This window comes from Zea mays, chromosome 2, assembly GCF_902167145.1.
Source record: "Zea mays cultivar B73 chromosome 2, Zm-B73-REFERENCE-NAM-5.0, whole genome shotgun sequence".
NCBI lineage: Eukaryota > Viridiplantae > Streptophyta > Magnoliopsida > Poales > Poaceae > Zea > Zea mays.
In genome coordinates this window covers 214,219,035-214,239,218 of record NC_050097.1, presented here as the reverse complement: position 1 = coordinate 214,239,218, position 20,184 = coordinate 214,219,035, and the positions used below count along the sequence as shown (strand labels likewise).

At 49.4% G+C, this 20,184-nt stretch overlaps 3 protein-coding genes across 3 annotated transcripts; 2 read left to right on the top strand and 1 right to left on the bottom strand.

Annotated features, from left to right (window-relative positions):
• The first annotated feature begins 547 nt into the window (after positions 1 to 547).
• LOC100217238 (UDP-glycosyltransferase 78D2) lies at positions 548 to 2,310 on the top strand. Its single transcript, NM_001143593.1, has 2 exons — positions 548 to 1,043; positions 1,151 to 2,310. The coding sequence occupies exons 1-2, from the start codon at positions 575 to 577 to the stop codon at positions 2,104 to 2,106; spliced, it is 1,425 nt and encodes a 474-aa protein (NP_001137065.1). The 5' UTR covers positions 548 to 574; the 3' UTR covers positions 2,107 to 2,310.
• Positions 2,311 to 5,569: 3,259 nt separating this feature from the next.
• On the bottom strand, positions 5,570 to 8,772 carry LOC100383144 (Protein indeterminate-domain 11). The gene is given in 4 exon segments (NM_001175810.1): positions 5,570 to 7,142; positions 7,361 to 7,824; positions 7,975 to 8,377; positions 8,514 to 8,772. Coding segments are annotated over 4 exon segments (2,229 nt in total). The 5' UTR covers positions 8,635 to 8,772; the 3' UTR covers positions 5,570 to 5,901.
• Positions 8,773 to 9,194: 422 nt separating this feature from the next.
• Positions 9,195 to 11,771, top strand: LOC103649274 (protein ALP1-like). The gene is made up of 2 exons (XM_008673578.4): positions 9,195 to 9,689; positions 9,773 to 11,771. Exons 1-2 carry the CDS (start codon positions 9,217 to 9,219, stop codon positions 10,812 to 10,814), a joined length of 1,515 nt encoding a protein of 504 aa, XP_008671800.2. The 5' UTR covers positions 9,195 to 9,216; the 3' UTR covers positions 10,815 to 11,771.
• The last annotated feature ends 8,413 nt before the right edge of the window (positions 11,772 to 20,184 follow it).

Below are 20,184 nucleotides of genomic sequence, written 5' to 3'. Positions count from 1 at the left end.
CGGGTGCCTCTCGGTTTGGAGCTGCTCCGGTTGGGCTTTTTTCTCCGCTAACATGCTCTCTCCCTATATATCTAGCGGTATACTACCTATGTCGCCTCCAGATGCCCAGATCTTCGTTGTGTCCTTCTCTGGCAACGAACAGGTATGTCCGCCTCTTCCCTTCCCCTCCTGCTCTACAAAACCTTGGAAGTGAGGGAGGCGAGGGATGGGGTCTCTGATTTGCTGCCTATGGTACACGTGCGTTCATAAAAAATATTATGCGAAGACAGGAGATAATCAATAAAAAATCTTGAAATCTTTTTGGTGGATAATTTATGTGGGTATTGTTATGAGCCGTCGCAACGCAGGGTAACCGACTAGTTTATATTAATGTTATAGTGATATTTTATCACATTAATTTTATATATTATAGTTATGTTTATCTATATTTATATGTACTAATTTTTAATTTTCTGACAGCGCACGAGGCACACATGCTCACACCTGTATTTGCGGCGGCCGTGCGCTTAAAATGAAATTCGCCACTTCGCACTTCTCCGGCCACTCACTGTCCGCCAATCGAGGTGCAGCTGCAATGGGGTCGCCGTTGCCGCACGTCGCCGTGGTGGCTTTTCCCTTCACCTCCCACGCCCCGAAGGTCCTGATGGTGGCGCGCGCTCTCGCCACCGCGGCGCCTTCCGCCACCTTCTCCTTCATTTCCACCACCGACTCCCTGGCGCGGCTCCCCACCGGCGCCGGCGCTGCCCCGTCGAACCTGCGCTTCGTGGAGGCGCCGTCAGGGGGAGGGGATGGCCCGGGGATCCCATCGTGGCGCCGGATGGAACTCTTCCTCGACGCCGCAGAGGATGGTGGGCTTCGGCAGGCGCTTGAAACAGCCCGCGCCGCGGCTGGCGGCGCCGCCGTGACCTGCGTCGTCGGGGACGCCTTCATGTCCATGGCCGCGGACGCCGGGGTGCCCTGGGTCGCGGTCTGGACGGGAGGCCCGTGCGCGCTCCTGGCGCACGTCATCGGCGACACCATCCGCAAGGACATCGGCGACCACGGTACGTACGCCACTCCCGGTCCGCCGCCGTTGAATCTATTTGCTGCCTGAGCTCGAGCTGCTGCGCTGCACTCTGCATCTGTAATGGTGGCAACACGGCTGCTGCAGCGGCGAGCCGGGCCGATGAGCCTCTGGCCTCGTACCCTGGCCTCGGGATGTACCGCGTCCGCGACCTCCCCTTCGGGGACGCCGGCGCCGGCGGCGACATGTATCGCGTCATGACGACCCTCCTCGGCCGCGTGGCGGAGCGCGTACCCCGCGCCGCCACCGCCGTCGCGCTCAACGCCTTCCCGGGCCTCTTCCCGGAGGACGTGTCGGCGGCCCTCGCCGACGCGCTCCCCAACTGCCTTCCCATGGGGCCCTACCACCTCCTCCCCGGCGCCGCCGCCGCCGCCGCCGCGCTAGCAGACGACGGCGACCGCCACGGCTGTCTTGCCTGGCTCGCCCGGCGCGACGCGGGCACCGTCGCGTACGTCAGCTTCGGCACGGTCGCCGCGCTGCCACCGGACGAGCTCCGCGAGCTGGCCTCCGGGCTCGAGGACAGCGGCGCGCCGTTCCTGTGGTCGCTGCGGGAGGACGCGTGGGCGCTGCTGCCTCCGGAGTTCCTGGAGCGAGCCAAGGCCGCAGCCGACTCCAGGCTCATCGTGCCGTGGGCGCCGCAGGCCGCCGTGCTGCGGCACCCGGCCGTGGGCGCGTTCGTCACGCACTCCGGCTGGGGGTCCGTCGTCGAGGGCATGGCCGGCGGCGTGCCCATGGCCTGCCGCCCATTCTTCGGCGACCAGCTGATGAATGCGCGTGCGGTGGCGCGCCTGTGGTGCTTCGGCACGGCGTTCGACGAGGACAAGCCGATGACGAGGGGTGGCGTGGCGGCGGCGGTGGCGTCACTGCTGACAGGGGAGGAAGGGGCACGGATGAGGGCTACAGCGCGGGACCTGCAAGCCAGGGTGGTCAAGGCCTTCGGGCCTGACGGTGGATCCGTCAACAACTTCCACAAATTTGTCGACACTTGCCTGACTGTAGGGAGAGACATGCACTTGAACGCCCGTGGTAATCATCCAATGTGAAACACTAAAATAAATCTACTAGAGCATGGACAGATCTCCAACATATTGGACCTCTCTCATCTTTTTGTTTTACATATTTTTAGTTCAAAATAAATTAACAGATCATAAACATTCTGTAACAGAGATAGTAACACGTTATTGCCTAGCAATATCTAAGATTACTTTTTTTCACAATAAATACAGTGGCGCCCATTGTTTGTTGCTAATTCATGTAAAATTTGGAAGGAGATAGCAAATTAGAAGGAATCAAGACAGGGAAGACACCCTTCGTTCTAAAAGAAACTGATCGCGCAGTTAGATTTGCATTGTGATGACGAAAAAAACCTGCATGTTCTTATGAAGCTCATTATGATCTATAGAACTCTAGTGAGTTTTGCAAAGAGATGGAGGGGAGGTTTGGGACAGTGTTACTAAATGTTTGGGGCAAGCTTCAACCTCCGACAGTCGGCCGTCGTCTCCGGAAACAGAGGGAGAGAGAGAGAGATGGTGCCTGTGTAAATACAGTGCTCCACAAACCAACTGGTTGTCTGGATCACGCGGAGTAGAACTAGAACATCCAACGGGCATGTGATGAATATGAGCGCCTCCCGGACCAGAGGCTCAGGTTTACAAAGCCTGCATTTCCATCTAAAACACTGATGAATGGGTTCTTCAAAGTGAGACAAGGCTGGCATAAACCAGAGCTATTTCACATGTCATCGGATGGTGCCGATTCATACGGGAAAAAAACATATGTTTGCGGTTATATCGGTCGGTACAACATCGAGCCTCTTTTTTTAAAAAAAGAATTGTTGCATCTTTTCCGAATCCCAATGACGATATATCGAAAATCCTGTGAACCATCTGTCGCGTTGTATGTCCTGAGCCTCACGCGCCCTACGACCAAATACGCTTCCTTTACTTCCGAATAAAATCTTCCAGCCAAGAATGGTTCAACTGCTTGCAAAAGTATGTTTTGGCCTGCTAATGAGTTGGGTTCTAACGAGTTTTATGCGTGGGTATTGATATGTGTTGTTTAGGTGGGTGGAAATGGATTCTAGAGTCAAATTGGACTGGTTGGAGCAAGTTTGTTGAGAAGTGGGTCAGTTTTAAGCTCTCGTACATGTGTAAAACTTCTTAAAATATTTTAGATAGTTTAATCGATTCTTAAACTAAGTTATTTCCAACAAAATCTTGATTAAATTTCTAAAAAAATGCAAATGTGAGGTTTTAATTTTAAGGTCTTGTTTTTTAAAGTGGGTCCATCCGTTACATACAAGCTAGCAAATTATCATTCTTACTCATTACAAAAAAAATCAATTATTTTATGAAATTTTTGAAGTTTGAATGCAATGTTTTAGTTTTTTATGGTTCGACAACTAAGATGGGAATCACACATGGGTCTAGCTACATCGTTACACACAAATTAGCTGGTTATCGTTATTACCCGTTTCCAAAAAAAATCTATTATTTTGTGAAATTTTTAAGGTGTCAACGCAACATTTTAATTTTAAGGTCCGACTTCTAAGATAGGATTCCCTGATGAATCTAGTTACAATGTTGCACACAAATTAGTAGATTATCATTCGTATGTATTTCAAAAAAAAACAAATAATTCTGTAAAAAAATTAAGGTGTGAATGTGTCGTTTTAATTTTAAGGCCTGGTTTCTAAAGTGTGACCCATAGATGAATCCAGCTACACTGTAGCACACAAATTACCAGATTATTGTGATAACTCATCTAAAAAACAATTATTTTTGTGAAAAGTTTAAGGTGTGAACACGATGTTTTAATTTTAAGGTCCGACTTCTAAGGTGGGACCCACATATGAATCTAGTTACAATGTTACGCACAAGTTAGCATATTATCATTTTAACTCATTTTCGAAAAATCATTTAAGTTTATGAAAAAAATTAAGGTGTGGATGCGACGCTTTAATTTTAAGGTTTGACATTTAAGGTGAGACCCGCAGATGAATCTAGCTACACCGTTGCACAAAAAATAGGAGATTATTATTGTTACTTGTTTCCAAAAAACAATTAATTTTGTCAAAGTTTTCAAGTCAGGACATGGAAGCGAATCTACTCTCGTGAACATGAATCTTTCATTGGTTTAACCCGCTAGCTGTGGACGGGTTCGAGTGGATTATTTAGTTGAATTATTGAGTTGTGTTGAAGAAAATAACTCATTTGCAATGGGTTTGGCTCGATTTAGGGTGGTTTTTCAGCCATTAGCAGGGTTAAGGGTCTGTTTGGTTGGGCTGTGGCTGTGGAAAAAGTTGCTGTGGGCTGTGAGCTGTGGAAAAAGCTGCTGTAGGCTGTGTGCTGTTAAAAAGCTAAAAATCGTTTGGTGGAAACCACTAAAAGTCGTTAAAAGTTCTTCGATATATGTTTTCACAGTTCCATCCAAAAGCCACTAAAAGCAGGTCCAGGGGTGCTTTCAGTTTTGCAATACGAGAAAGTCGGCTTTTAGAAAAAGCTGCTTCCTAGATCCAGCCCTTTGGTTGGCTTTTGGCTTTTAGGGGGCAAAAGCCAAAGCCAAAAGCCAAACCAAACACACCCTAAGTCTGCTGAGCTTTAGTTTAAAATATGTTTTTACAACCCTACAGTGCCGCATCTAGTTAAAGGGGCTTATCCATTCTACGGTACAACAGCGATCATGCCTTGGAAAAGGCTGATGAATTAGGCAACACTGACTAGGCCACGATCGTCACGTCGTCGGAGCAGCAAAGGCTGTATTGTAGTGTAGCCCGGTACGACCGGTCCGCAGCCTCGACACGTCCACCCCACCCGGATGGATGCCTTCCCGTTGCCGAAAGGAACCTGACACGTTCAACTTGCTTGCCGACCCATCCTGCCGGAGCCACGGCGGCTGCAACTGTGCCGTGAAAACCTCACGACGTACCGTGTGCCCCGCCACCCGCTTTGATTCGCCTCTGCGGAAATTCTCGGGACGCGTCGAAGGAGCCCAAGCAAAGGAAAAGACCTTGGATTTAGATGGGACCGACCGCCGAGAGATACAGGCGTCTCAGGGAACATACGGCGGCCGGCGGGAGCTGGTGACCGTCACCGTCACCGACGGTCGGAGTCCGGCACTCGGTGCCCAGCAGGGTCGTCGACTTGTTGTTACTAGTCGTTACTGTTTTGCGACAAAGCTCCGGCTGACAGCAACAGCTGTGAAAGGTACTAGTATTTACATGGCACGGAGAGAGCCTGTCATAGCCTCTCTTTTCTTTTCTTTTCTTTTTTCAACTGTAGTCCGACAAACAGGTTTATTTTAGACAGAAAAGTACACGAAAACTTCTCCAAAGTAGCAAGGCTCCGGAAGAAGATTGCAGACCGGCAGGTTAGGTATAAGTAACCGTGCCGACTGCCGACTTAGCAGCAGCAGCAGGTATAACAGTAAAAAAAAGGCACATTTCAAGTGTCAGCATCGCTGTTCTAATCTCGGATCTTTCCAACAGCAGTATCGAATTAATGAATTATCACCGCAAGATTTATAATAACCCTGTTGCCCCGTCACATCCGATTATCCCAAAGCGTCGGGGCATCAAATCAAAGTCAGGTTCCATTTCCATCCATCCTGCCGGGATCGAATTGTGGCTATAATAGCAGCCTCAACTCGGTGTTTTTTCAGACACAACACAGATGCAGGATCGGGAGGAGCGTCGAGGTCGAGCTATGTACAGGCCTGCACTGCACTGCTACACCTCACAGAGCTTCTAGCCCCACCAAAAGCAAAGCTGCGACTGAAAAAGAATGGGCAAACCGAACTCCTCTAAGAAGGTCAGGTCACCCAAAAAAAAGGAGAAAACCTCACAGGATCGTGCGGCCGTTGGCCTTCCTCTGGGCGTCGTCCCATGGGGCAGGCACCTGCGCCGACGACCCCATGTCCAGCTCTCCTCCAGCCACCAATGCCGGGAGGCCCGTGGAGCCGACCATGGTCCCGCCGATGCCGAGCCCAAGGAAGTCCAGCGTGGCTGGCTTGGGACCCAACAGTGGCGATGGCGATGGCGATGGTCCCGTCATCAGATCAGGCAAGCCTGATTTTCCACTTTCGTATGCGAGGCCCAGACCAAGGCCACCACCAGACAGCAGCATCCCCCTGGATTCCACCCTCTCCAGGTGGTGCCGCCGCCCCACCATTTGCTCAGAGCTTCTGTGTTGCAGCCATTGGTGCGAGCTGGACTCCATCTGCATTTGCTGATTACTCCGGTAGCTCTCCGACCCCATCTGCCGGTCGTTCCGGTGGTGGCGGTGCCATTGTTGCGAACTGGACTCCATTTCCCTCTCTTGATGATGATTCCGGTGGCGGCGCTCCATCTCCGTTTGCTGGGTACTAGAGGGGTGCCATTGTTGCGAACATGACTCCATCTCCCTCCGTTGATGACTCTGGCGACGCTCCATATCCACTTGCTGGTTACTCCGGTACGGCCATGGTGGTTCCGCGCTGGTATCGGCGGCGCCGACCCTTCCTTGGGGCACCTGCTTCGATGAAGGTTGCGACGACGACGACGAGGAGGAAGAGGCCAGCCCAAACTCCTTCAAGAACGATGAGCTCGACTGCGTCGCTCCAGCCTCCGTCGCCTTCTGCAGGAGCGCTGTCGCGGACATGTGCGGCGCCGGCGGCAGCAGGGCGAAGGTGCCTGAGTTGCTCGCGCTCGTCTGCGGGAACAGAGACGGCGCTCCGATCGCGAGGCAGAGGAAGGTGGGATCGACGCCGATGAGATCGCGCAGAGATGTGCTGTGGGAAGTGGTGCTTGTTGTGGCCGACGCGAAGAGGCCGGCGAAGGTGTTGGTGGTTGTAGACGGCGCGATGGAATTGGAGACGCTGCCACCTGCGCCGCAGGTTGTTGTGCCGCTTCCATCGGTGCCAATGGCTTCCGAGGGCGACGCGAGGAAGCAAGGAAGCATCGGGGTGTCCTTGTCCAGCAGATTGGAGACCTCAAGCTCCGAGTCCTTGTACTGATCAGCTTCCTGGAAACAGGCATCTTCGTCTTGATCGGTTTCATCCTCTAATTCGGCAGTCACACTTGGCACAGCAACCACCTCTGGCTCTGCAGCAGATAAACCAAAAACATGGAAGAACAAGTCAGGTCATCCCTATTGAGGTAATTGACCAACTAGCCAACCAAATTGGGCAAAAAGGCGCATGCATTGCTTTCTTGTTGCATGGGAAGGTTGACTTGAAGAGCAAGAACTTGCTTTAAGTCTCATCACATCTTATGCATGGGCAATAAGACAAGCACACGAACAGAATGCAAGAGGAGCACACCATCCACATTTGGCACCAATGCCACCACAACTGCATGCTGCTCCGGTGGAAATGGAAGCCGCTGTGGCTCCTTTGGCAGTGGAGGTGGAGACGGATGGCAGCACGGTGGCTCCTTTGGCGACGGAGGTGGGGACAGTTGCTCCTGCGGCAATGGAGGTGGGGACGGACGGCACGGTGGCTCCTTCGGCAATGGAGGTGGAGATGGAATGCGCTGTGGCTCCTCTGGCACCACCTCCACACGCCGAGGCTCCTCCACCTCGGCCACGGCAGAATCCTCATTCTCCTCCTCCCCCTCCTTGTCGTTGTCCTTGTCAACATTTTCGTCAGCCTCCAAATCAGCAACATTTTCGTCAGCCTCCAAATCAGGCGGCCGAGGCGATGGCGGCGCTGGTGGCGCCAGCACCCTGCCGGTCTCCTCCCCGAGGGCGCCGCAGAAGGCGCGATGCGTCACGAAGCTGTCCCGTCTGAACCAAGCCAGTGCAGCACCCGATGAATCAAACAATGAAAAAACGCAAAGCTTAGTTTCCCCCGCCCGAATCGGGCGGTGGGGAGGAAGAAGAGAAGAAAAGAAAAGAGAAGCGGGAAGCGGCGGGAAAAAAAAAACGATGACGCACCTGGTGAAGAGCGTGCCGCAGTCGCAGCGGTACTCGCGGGTGCCGCAGGTCTTGGCGTGCGCCTTGAGGTCGGCCTGGACGGCGTATCGCTTGGCGCAGCGCGGGCACGCCCAGCGCTTCTCCCCGTGCTTGCGGCAGAAGTGCTTCTTGATCCCGGTGAGGTCCCCGAGCGCCCGCGCGGGGGAGTGGTGCACGCAGGCGGGCTCGGGGCACACGTACACCCGGCGGCGCGGCGGCGGCGCGCCCGGGCCGCGCTGCCGCAGGCGCCAGGGCAGGTTGTGGCCACGGCGGTGCAGCTGCAGGTTCTGGTCCCGCTGGAAGCCCTTGCCGCACACCTCGCACACGAAGCGGTTCGTGGCCAGCAGCGTCCCCGGCGAGAGCGCGATCACCTCGGCGTCCGGATCTGCGGCGGCCAAGGCCAAGCGAGCAAAACCGTCAGGGCACGCGCGTGGGCGCGGAGGTAGCAGCGGGCCAGCGGCAGCAGTAGCACGCATGCCAACCCCAGAGCAACCGCGGGGCACAGACACACACACAGAGACCTGGCGTCCCGGGGAGGTTCCGCTTCTTCTTGACCGGAGCCGGCGCCGCAGCCGCCAAAGGCACCGCCGGCGCCTCCGCCTTCTGCTCGGACCCCGCCTCCGGGTCCGTCGGGTGCGGCATCGCTAGCGCTCGATCTGTCGCCCACTCCGTCCCAGCCCCTGTCCCACCGCACTGAATCCGGCACCGCTTGGGGGGAGGTCCGTCTGTCCGTCCGTGCGTGCACAGCCGGGCGCCGGCGCAGCGGGTGGGCGGTGGACGGGGATCTTTTTTCTCTCTCTCTCTCTCTCTCTTTCCCTCCCCTTCTCTCTCTATCTGTGCTCTGCTTTTTTCCACTCCCCTCGCGTCGCGTCTCTCCTCTCTCTATCTCTTTTGGGCTTTGGCGATTATTAGGCTGTCTCCAGCAACGTCCCCTAAATTTCGTCCCCTAAAGGAATATTCCCTGTACTTTACAGGACACTCTAAAAGATTCTGTCCTCTATATATTCTGTGTCTCCAGCAACGTCCCCTAAATTCGATCCCCTAAAGCTACAGTGATAACAGAATTCCTTTTTCCATTTCTTTTTTTGTTTTCTTTGATTTGTACCCATTTCATCAAATTGTAAGGATGATAAAAATAATGTATTCAATAATTTTACAAATAATAATCTAAAAAATGGTTCTTTCATAATTTTGAATTGTAACAAAAAATAACATTATATTTTAATGATTTCTGTAATTGTTGTTCACAAACGTGTCACCGTATTTAAATTGTACGAACAAATGATTAGAAATTGTCATGCTTCCACCGTAAGCCACGACACTTATTCAAGAAGCCATCCACTTGCTTCGGCTGCACGACAAGACTATGGCTTCTCTCCGAAGCGTATCCCTTCTATAAATACTCACTACCTCAAGACTTCACTCACACTTCGCATACACTCCTCCACAACAATGAACCCGTTCGTAGATTCCAATATTTTTGTTCGCATGGCGCAAGACATGGAAGATGAAGACCATGACCTCGAGGTTGCGACGTACCAACATCGTAGGCGTCGTGCACTTAACGAGCGACGGTATGCTGGTTCCATTCCCGGTCGTGTTCGAATCCATCGTGACCATATCAGCGGTGATGCAAGAATCCGAGCCGACTACTTTTGCGCGCAACCGGTGTACACGGATGCACAATTTCGGAGGAGGTATGTTTTTTGTTACGCACATCTATTCACGTCCATAGTACGTACTTCACACTTGTACTGAAATATAGGTTTATCCAATATAGGTTTCGCATGCGTCGCCATGTGTTTGAGCGTCTCGTTCTTGCTGTGCAACAAGTGGATCCGTACTTCGTTCAACGTCCAAACTGTGCGGGTGAGCTAGGCCTATCTGCCCTTCAGAAAGTTGTTGCTGCCGTACGTATCCTTGCATACGGTGTTCCTGCGGATGCCGTTGACGAGTACGTACGAATTGGAGAATCTACAGCACATGAGGCTTTGAAACACTTTTGCACTGCCATACAAACTGCTTTTGGGGGGTATTATCTTAGGAAACCTACTCCTGCTGATATCGCTAGGCTTCTCCATGTTGGAGAATCACGCGGCTTTCCTGGTATGCTTGGTAGTGTCGATTGCATGCATTGGGAGTGGCGTAACTGCCCAACTGCATGGAAGGGGATGTTTACCGGTCGTGGTAAACACCCTACAATGATCCTCGAAGCTGTTGCCTCATATGACTTATGGATTTGGCATGCATACTTCGGCATGCCAGGTAGCTGTAACGACATCAATGTTCTTCAGCGTTCTAACTTGTTCGATTCGCATCTTCATGGTGATAGTCCACCAGTGAGTTTCTCCGTCAATGGACACACCTACAACATGGGATATTACCTAGCAGATGGTATTTATCCGGACTGGCCAGCGTTTGTGAAGACAATCCGTCATCCGTATGATGTGAGGACCCAACATTTTGCCACTGTTCAAGAGTCTGCTAGAAAAGACATTGAACGAACATTTGGAGTACTACAGAAGCGATGGGCCATAGTTCGTGGTCCTGCATATGGTTGGTCTCCACAACACATTGGAGATATCATGAAAACATGCATCATATTGCACAACATGATCGTAGAAGATGAAGGACCTTCGTCTATGAACACAAGCTTTGACAACATCGGAGTTCTGGCGGATACTAGTCATGGTTCATTTTCCGAGCGCAATGAGTATATCAACAACAGGTACGACCAACTACATGATCCAGTCAAATATAATCAGTTGCAGGTTGATCTAATCCACCACCACTGGGCGCGGCTTGGATCGGGAGCTGCTTAAGTATGAAGTTTATGTCTCCCATGTGTTAAGTATGTTTGTCATTGTCTAGTCTAGTGTGCTATGTCGTGAAGCTATGGTAATCCGAAGGTAGTATGTGTTAAGTAACAAGTTTGTCATGTCGTCTGTTCCGTTATTCCGAAGCTACTATGTGTTAAGTACGATGCAGTTTATGTTTGTACTATGTTTGTAGTAATCCGAAGCTGGCGAATGTGTAATGCTATAATTCAGGAATGATATAAGAAGTCCACTATTATTAAGCAACATGATTCAGTTCTAATATGACAGAACATAAATTGGTCAAGTTCAGAAACATTAAATAGTTCTCGAAAACAAATAAGAGTACTTCCTCAACGAGTTTAATGAACATTCACTTGCTTGACGACGAGCTTCCAGTTACCCTAGCCAGAATCTCCTGTTGTTTTGCCTCGTAGTACTGGCGAAGAAGGGGGTTACATTTTGTCAAATCCATGCTCAATATGAGAACCTCCTGTTCCGTGTCCTCCTTCACCTTTTGTCGTTCCATCTTCATCTTCTCTAAGTTTAGCTTCTTCCTCTCCAATATCAGTTTCTGCCTCTCCTGTTTTTTCATGAACTCCAACTTCTTCTCCTCAGTTGAAGCTACTGATTTGTAGACAGATAACCGTTCCAAAGAGAGCTCACCCATTCGTGTTAGGTACTCCGAATCAGTGGATGATGTGTTTTCTGATCTTTGCTTCTTTGCCTTTTCCTTTGCTGAATCACGACCAAGCGGCCTTTTGGAAGTAAAGCTTGAAGGAGCTGATTCTTCAGCAGCGTCACAGTCAATAGTATTTGATTGGGTACCAATTGGGTTGGGTGGAGGATTTTGAGTGCTCATGTGCTGGTCCATCCATTTAGGTTGATCCTTCAATATGGACCAGCAATGTAAGAAATGGAAGGGCTTCTTTTCAACAGCAGCAAAACGAGTAGCCGCAAGCGAAGTCTGCAAAACAAAATAAGTTGGTTGTGTCGAAGCTTGTTCTCAACATTTACTTACAAAAGGCTGTTAGCTTCTTGTCAACATTTACGTACCTTATCTGCATCAGTCATGCCACTTGGGTTTTGTCGAAGCACAGCCATCATGTATCCAGAAAAGGTAGAACATTGAGTTTTGATACTGTCCCACCTGCTCATGAGAGATTTCGTAGACCTCTCTGGCATTGATCCTCTACGAGAGTTGTATGCCTCTGTAATCCGATTCCAAAATCCTTGACGCTTCTGACCAGTGTTCACAATCGGATCACAACTGACAGCCAACCAAGCTTGACACACCCTCATATCCTCCTCAGACGTGAAATTGGCTAGCTTTGTGCGTTGAGGAGGCTTCTTGACTGGAGGTGGTGCTGGTGAGGCCTGGGCTGGTATATCAGGCGCAGGAGGAAGTGCAGTGTTGTCAAACTGAGTGCCATCATCCTCGGATAGGAAGCTGCCATATTGTGCCATAACTTGGTTCCAATCCGTACCCATGCTGTACATTCAAGGAAGTCACGTAAGAACCATGTCAAATGAAAGCACAACCATGTCAATGTTAACAGGACAGACACAAGAAACTCAGAAATGTTGCACACTAGATATATTGCAGACTTCATAAAAACATTTTACAGACCACGTTAACATAAACATGTCATGAACATCGCGTCCGGATAGTTTTCGACAACATAAACATGACATCCAGTAAACCACTGACTTGTGACACACATCTGTTGTGTTCACATACAAAAGAGTACTTCGACTCACATAAACCTAACACATACACATATTCCTTAGGTGCATGCTAATCTAGTAGGGATAGGTGTCGTCGGTGGAGTAGTCGCGTCCATCGTCGTAGCCGACGATATCGTCAGGATTCAACTCTGAATCATAATCAAGCAGAAGCTCATCCTCTGTTTCTGATGATGAGGCAATAGGAGAAGGGGCCATGTGCTCCATCTCCCAGTCTTTTTCCAGAGCTAGGTGATCAAGGTCCTTGGCGAGGTCCTCGATCTGAACTAAAGCACGATTCATTTCATTGAGGACTGGTCCGCTAACAGGTTGGAAGGCACCGTGGACGACATCGACGATGTCGGCACAACGCTGCTCCACTACTTTGATTAAATGAGCCAGTGCTCTTCGGAGCTTTGCGTTGTCCGAATCCATGGTCTACATAAAACATATGGTTCTGTTAATATATGTGGACCTAGTATCGTGCTTTAGTTGAGCTAGTATCGGTAGTAGGCAGTTGAAATGAGCACATGAGTAATGAACATGAATTATGAAGATAAAATCATCATTCAGTGTGTCAAACGAATTGCCCAAGGCATTGTGAATACACCTGGATTCGTAAATGAAACAAAGCTTGTACCAGAAAGATATTTCGTTAATCTGAACATCAATTTTGAAGAGATAGCATAATGCTCATGATTCAGTCTGTCTAAAACAGTCCCCTTGTATTTGTACATACACATCGATCAATACAACAGACAATTGTTGTACCACAATAAAATTTTGTGTAATGGGAACCAAATGTATGAACAGAAAACATAATGGTCAAGGAATCCTACATCCATCGAATGTATAACCCTAAATCCGTAACCCTAGATGTGGACGAGTTCTACCATTTGAAGTACTAGAATCATAGAAAGCAAAATCGATCTTCAATGTTTACCTTTTTTTCTTCGGATCTGGACCACCTGACCTAATGGACGACGATGAAGAAGGTGGCGTCGAGATGCGCTTGCGTTTCTCCCCAGCTTCCTTCGTCGGCTCCGTCGATCTTCTCAACTTCTTGGCGATGGCGGTTCGACGGCGACGAACACCCACGGAACCACCCGCTCCTTGGATCTTTGAGTCGTCGGCGCCGACCTCCTTGCCTCCAACCACCGCGAGCGGTCCGCCTCCGGACCCGCTCGAGCACGGCCTCTTCGAGCCCAGCTTGGGCGGCGCCGCCGATGAGCAGCGCCGCGAGCCCCCCTCGCCGACTTCGATGGAAGTCGCCAGCGACGGCACAACAGTGGCTACGGATTTTTCACCACCGCGCGAGCCCGAGCCCGAACACGGATACCGGACGTCTGGATTTCTCCACATCTAGCGTGCGTCCGGCGTCCTCTAAAATTTAGAGTGCGATATAGAGTACGTTGCTGGGCGCGTTGGGGACGTGTCTGAACCCTATATTAAGGGTACCGGACGGTTTACCGTCCCTTGCTGGACACAGTCTTATTTGCGGCCTGGTTTTCTATCGGGGAGGACGAGGCCGAGCCGAGACGAGACGAGGGCATCGGGGTGGTGGCTGCCTGGGACTCACTGGAGTGGGAGTCACAGAGAGGGGAGGGCATCTGGGGGGTGGGAATGGGACGATGAGACGACAGGCCCGGCGTGCGGGGGCGTGGGAGTGGGGCTACGGCGGCCGCTGCAGTAGGCTGTACGCGCACTCGCAGAGGCAGGGCCAGCCAGGCCCCCGTCGCGTCGCACGCCTGACGCCACCGCGCCAAGAGCCGAGGAGGCCAGGGCCGATCGAAACCCAATCCCATGCCGCCCCCGACGCGAGACGTGGCGCACGTGGTCTGGTCCGCCTGGCTTTGCTTCAGGGATCAGAAGATATTCACGCGGGACGCGGCTGGCCATGGCCACGCTCGCCCTCCGCCGACGGCGTTTCGCCTCTGGCACCGGCAGAGCACGGCGGCTACTGCCTTCGGGTGTGAGTGAGATGCTTGTTGGATGGCCATGATTGAGTCAAGTGGGCAAAGGCAACCCAGAGCAAGGCAAGTAGACAAACGGCTACCGAAAGTTGATGCTGTTGGGGACGTTTATATCACGTCATCCTGGCTGCGTCAGCCAGCCCGCTGGAGCTGTCTGGCGATAGAGATACGGCCGTCGATCTAACCGTTTCCGTAGAACTTAGTCAGTCCTGAGTGTTTTAAATATGGTAACTAAAACAGTGGACGAGGGAGCTACTAATCCATAAACCGTAACAATGGGAGCGCGGCCGCGCGCGCGTGGATCCGCGCACTCGATAAGCCCGGGAAAGACTGGCTGCCCAGGCTGGCTTTTTCCATTTCAAAAATAAAGAGAATTCATGCCCTCGTACCATTCACTCCTTTTTTTCATTTCAAATCACAACAGCCGTGGAGGATTCCATTTGGGATAATTTCTTTAGGCCCTGCTCGATCGCATTGAGATCGGAGCGGATTGGGGGTAAATCATATCCCTTTTTTCTATGCAATTTAGACCGGCAACAGATTTAGGTTATATTTGGTTTGCTGTCTAATTTGCTATACTTTGACTAAATTTTTTCTATCTAAGATTATTTCTTCAATTGGAACGGCTAACTTTAGACAAAGTGTGACACAGTTAGCCACGAACCAAACAAACCCTTAATCTCCTGGCTCTAATATCCTTCAATCCACTCATCACAAACGAACAATCTTTTTTTTTTGTTGAAAATGTGCAGTGCCGACATCGCGAATTACTTCCAATAAAAATTATTAATAAAACGAACAGACCAGCTGTAAAAAAAAAACAACTAAAGCCCACTCCTCGATCCGGTCTATCTGCGTGGTTGGACGGTCCCTGTGTCGCGTGCTGCATTTGACGTTGCTATTTACTTACGACGCAAAGTGCGCGGTCGTGGGGGGAATTTGCTGGCTGACTGAAAAAGGTTACCACCTGAACGGCCGGTAAAGCCCACAAGTGAGGTACCAATCACCACGCCAAGGGCAATGCATGCATTGTCGCCACAAGAGCTGGATGGAGATGATTTTAACAGTAACAGGTGCAAATATTATCGATCCTATTCGCAGGAGAAGAAGTTTCCAGCTAGCCCCGCAGCACCAAAAAAAGAAGAAAAAAAAGAGCGGATAAATGGACGTCACGGCCAAGCAGGACGAGACAAGTGGAGCACACGCGCGGCCACTCCGTCCCGTGGACGACGAATCCGACCGTCGCCGTGCTCCCGTGGACGCAGAGATGTTGTGAGATACTACTCCATCCATCCATGATTGTTCGTTCGTTCGTTAAGCCACGCCACGTGTTGGCCCCAGCACAGTGAGCTAAGCCAACACTGTACGTACGTACTTTACTTATAAGCGAATGCGAAGCTTAAGCGAATCATTTCACTGATTCAAAACTGCACCCGGATTCCTGTGCTGCTATTGTTTCTCTTTATTCTTTCCGGTCCCAGTTCCAGAATAGCAGGCGGGCGAGCAGGAATCTCGCAGCTGTGAGGAGCTCTCCACGTCAGTCAGTCTGGCCGCAACCGATTTGACCGGAAACCAGGCCCAGCGCACAGTAACCGCAGATGAGATGAGAGCACGGAGTACTTCCTTCCTGCACGCGCGTATGCACTGCGCTTGGGAACCGCGCTCTCCTACGGTCCTACCGGTCAGGTGCTGGCCCATGTCCTTCACTCATCATCCAAATCAGCTCAAGATCCCCGCGGTTCGTCTACTCAGTTTTCTGTCTCACAAATGGAACTGCTGAATTAATACAGAAATGAAATGAAATCCGCGCTGATAAATGTTGCGGAAACAGGCCATCGACGTAAGGGCGTGTACAACGCCATTTACTCAGGCGTCTCCACACCGTCTCCAGGGGGTTTTTTGAAAAAAATTTCTGCAGCCGTTGCTTGATGGGGAGACGTCTCTGGCTCCGGTCCCTAGCAAGAACCGACGAGGCCTCTTCCGACTGTACGAGTTCTGGCCGTCTCTTGCTGATCCCGTGCGGTGGCAACGAGATTAGGTGGCAGACTCTTGCAGTTCCAGTAGTAGCTGATACAAAATGTGTGTGCACATTTGATCAAGAGTGTTTTTAAGTCTACTTTACATATGCATTTATTAACAGACTGTATTTATAGACACTTCATTATATGAAAGAGTCTCTTAGCTGTCTATTATACTTGGAGAACCGTTTTGGTGTCTAAGCATTGTACATGCCCTAAGAATTGCCCGACAGCACTTTGTTACCCCAAGCCCCGAGGGCAGACAGGCGGATCGTTCTGCCAGCCTTCCCTTCTTTTTTTTTACCCTTCTTGGACCACAAGGGCCCGGCGTTGCCGCTGGACGACGAAGGCGACCAGGTGGCAACAAATAAATAACGACACCTGCTCACTCGCTCTCCAGGGCCCAGGGATCTGATGGGTGGCTTCTGTGGAACCCGTGACAACGACCTCGACGCAAGCGTTTGTGTACGTGTCCCCTCCCTCGCTTCACATGGCCATATAGATAGGTACAACACAACGACACGTTTCGGGGGAAATCGTCGCGCGTGGATGGGCGACGGCGACGGCGCGCCCGTACGTGCCGAAAGCGAGGAATCGCCCTGGTTTTGGAAGCTTAGACCATCTCCTACGGTTGAACATGTCAGATGTCTGTGTTGAGAACTACGTTACCACGGATCACCAGATCCGCTCCCTTCCCTCCCGTCAGCAGTAGAGGCGCAAGAAGATGTAGAGAACCCGTCTCCCTTCCCATAAGCACGACAGAGGAAACACACGAGACACTCGATATAGGGTTGAGCCTCTGGCCTCTTTCTCTTCTCTGTAATATGAAGGGGTGTACAGGTTCCTTATATAGAGATGTGAGACCCCTCAGGGGCAAAGCAGGTATTTGCCCACATAACCCTAACTAGGGTTACTTAACACTCCCCCTTGGGCGAATACCGCGACCAACACATGCCTCGTTAAAACTCCGAAAAACCTAGTGGGAAAAATATGGAGAAAGAGAGCATGGTGATACAAATTGCATTTGCACTTTGTTGCCTCGTTAAAAACCTCATGTGAGAAACTTCAAGAAAACTCACCAAGGGAAAAAGAGTACAACAGCTGTCATCGGGACAGATTTCGATCCTCTGAGATCTAGATTCTATCGAATCTTCTACAAGGGCTAACTTTTAGAAATGTGCTCCCCCTGATCATTGCAAAACCGTATCAATAAGGCAAAACATCTTCTTCTAGAAGTATATGCACATAAAGATTTAGCAAACGGATTGCATATCCTTGCAAGGACTATTTCAGGAACTTTACCTCTACTCACTTCTAGGATATACGAGGTAAGTGCACGTATCAATATAAATAAGCCACTCTGATTGATGGTGTTCGATCGACTAGATCTATATATTTGATAGAAAGTTCCATAAAGGTTCACATATTGATCATCAAGCTCACGCCTTCAGGGCATAGAATATGACATTTATTGTCTCACGGTTGTGATCAATATAAGTATTCGCTCCCCCTGACGATGACATCTGTCAAAGTCTTTATCCCTCATAACTCAAGCATATTCTTCAAGATATATGTCTCATTGTTCATCTGGAATAACGAGAATGAATGAGATTGGGGTGCTATCATTTTCTATCTTACACCACAATTTATACATAGTTGTGCAAAGCAAATAACATGTCCTTCAATAGGACTTAGGGGATAATATAGTTGCAATAGTACATATTCTAAATATGACACATCGCTCGAGGCGTTCATCCATTGCAACATCTAAGATCGTAATCCATCAGGGATTTTTCATCGATCAGATACATCGTTATAGTCTGTCATTCTGGCACGATGGGGATATTTTGCCAGTAACACCTAAACCTTATAGGTTTCTGCCATCAGGGCTTTAGAGGATACCGTAATTCCACATCTAGTGGAAATTACCATGAGTAAAACTCATGGAATGCACATGTGCTTATTCGGTGAACTTCAAGTCCTTTGGTACCTCATCTTATTCCTTTTCAGGTCTGTATGGGTCTTTATCCCTTTATAGGGATTATCAAACTTTGGTGTTCAACACAGACTTTATTTCTTCTGGAAAGGTTCAATCAAGGAACTATAATCTCATCTAGGAGATATTCTCTCTACATAGAAGAGTGTTCATTCGTCAGGAATGTATTATTCGGTATGAGATTTATATGTTGCATATTTATAATTCAAAGATATGGATCCTCCTAGGATCTCATGACGGATCTTCAGAATCCTATTAACTGCATAATTTAATTCATGCCATTTGCTAGATATATTATATAGCGGAACAGTGTTTATTCAACACATACGTGGGATGGGTCTCTCACAAGACCACTTGAACCATCGCATTCACCACACATTATTTCAATAGTGCCCATAAATGTCCGAACTTCAAGCTCGCGACTTTCATTTTGCGATTATTGGTTCAGCCTCGATTGCATTTATCAATGACCCGATAAGAGAGCTTCAAGCACTCATGCCTAGGACTTTGTTTTGGATCCATTTGCAATCTAGAGAGGCAATATAGGTGTCGACATATTTGTCTCCCACATTTAATAATGATCTCCGTTATTTCCCAAAACGAAAGATTCATTGTTCCGTATTCCCAGCACAATGATATTGCGCGCATTGCTAGGAATTTCATCATCAAGATGAACCTCTTCGTGAGGCAAATCACCATCAGGGTGAATTAATCGGAGGAGAGTTATCACAGACCACGTGAATCTGCAATCAGAACATATGCTTTGACTAAGGCCGATGGATCATATCCGCAGGCGTCCCCGCAGAATAGATCAAATACCAATAAGTCAAATGTGGATATGATATTAATCCCGGGTATATCCACATCTACATCAGGTAGAAGCATTCAAACCAATATGGTTACTCCTCAACGATTTCTGGCAAACTCCATATACACATGAGTACACACCGAACGACAGGTTCAATTTGGTTTTTGTGCGTTTAATAGAATATTGAGGCATTACACTGTATGGGCATTCCTCCCCCTAATGCCGAGATGTTCTAAAAGCATACAGATAAAATCCCCAACCACGATCAACTAGTTTGTGGCCAATGTATGCTATTGTGGTGATTTATTTGGGAAATCTTACGCACATTACAGATAGGGGTTTTATGCAGTGAGCTTTGGACTTAGATTGATGTAGTGGCATGAATACTACATATTTGTCCTTCAACGTGAAGGATTAGTCTCAACTTCTAGCAAGACACGCAACAACAAGTCGCTTTGTGGTTACAATTCTGCAAACTTACTATTATTATCACCAAATATACAGTCAATCATCAGGATTTAGACTGATACGTGCAACAATATGTTAGCCATAAAAACAAAAAAACTTTAGGGCTCATGCACACCATTTGTCGTTTGGAGCAAGTAGTTGACTTCAGATCAACAAGGACAATGACCATCAGGTCTAGCGCTCACAAGAACATTCATTGGTTGCATTGTGCTTTCAAGCACATAGGAGAGTTTGCGCATATATAATGGTGGTAAAGCGCACGACATCAGGCCAATGCTGCCAAGCAGATATTTTTATATGCAGAGATGTATAGTCCAACTCATTTTATTATTGCCCATGGTTTACCCAATTACTCATACCGTTCTGAAATTGGGTATCTATTTATGCA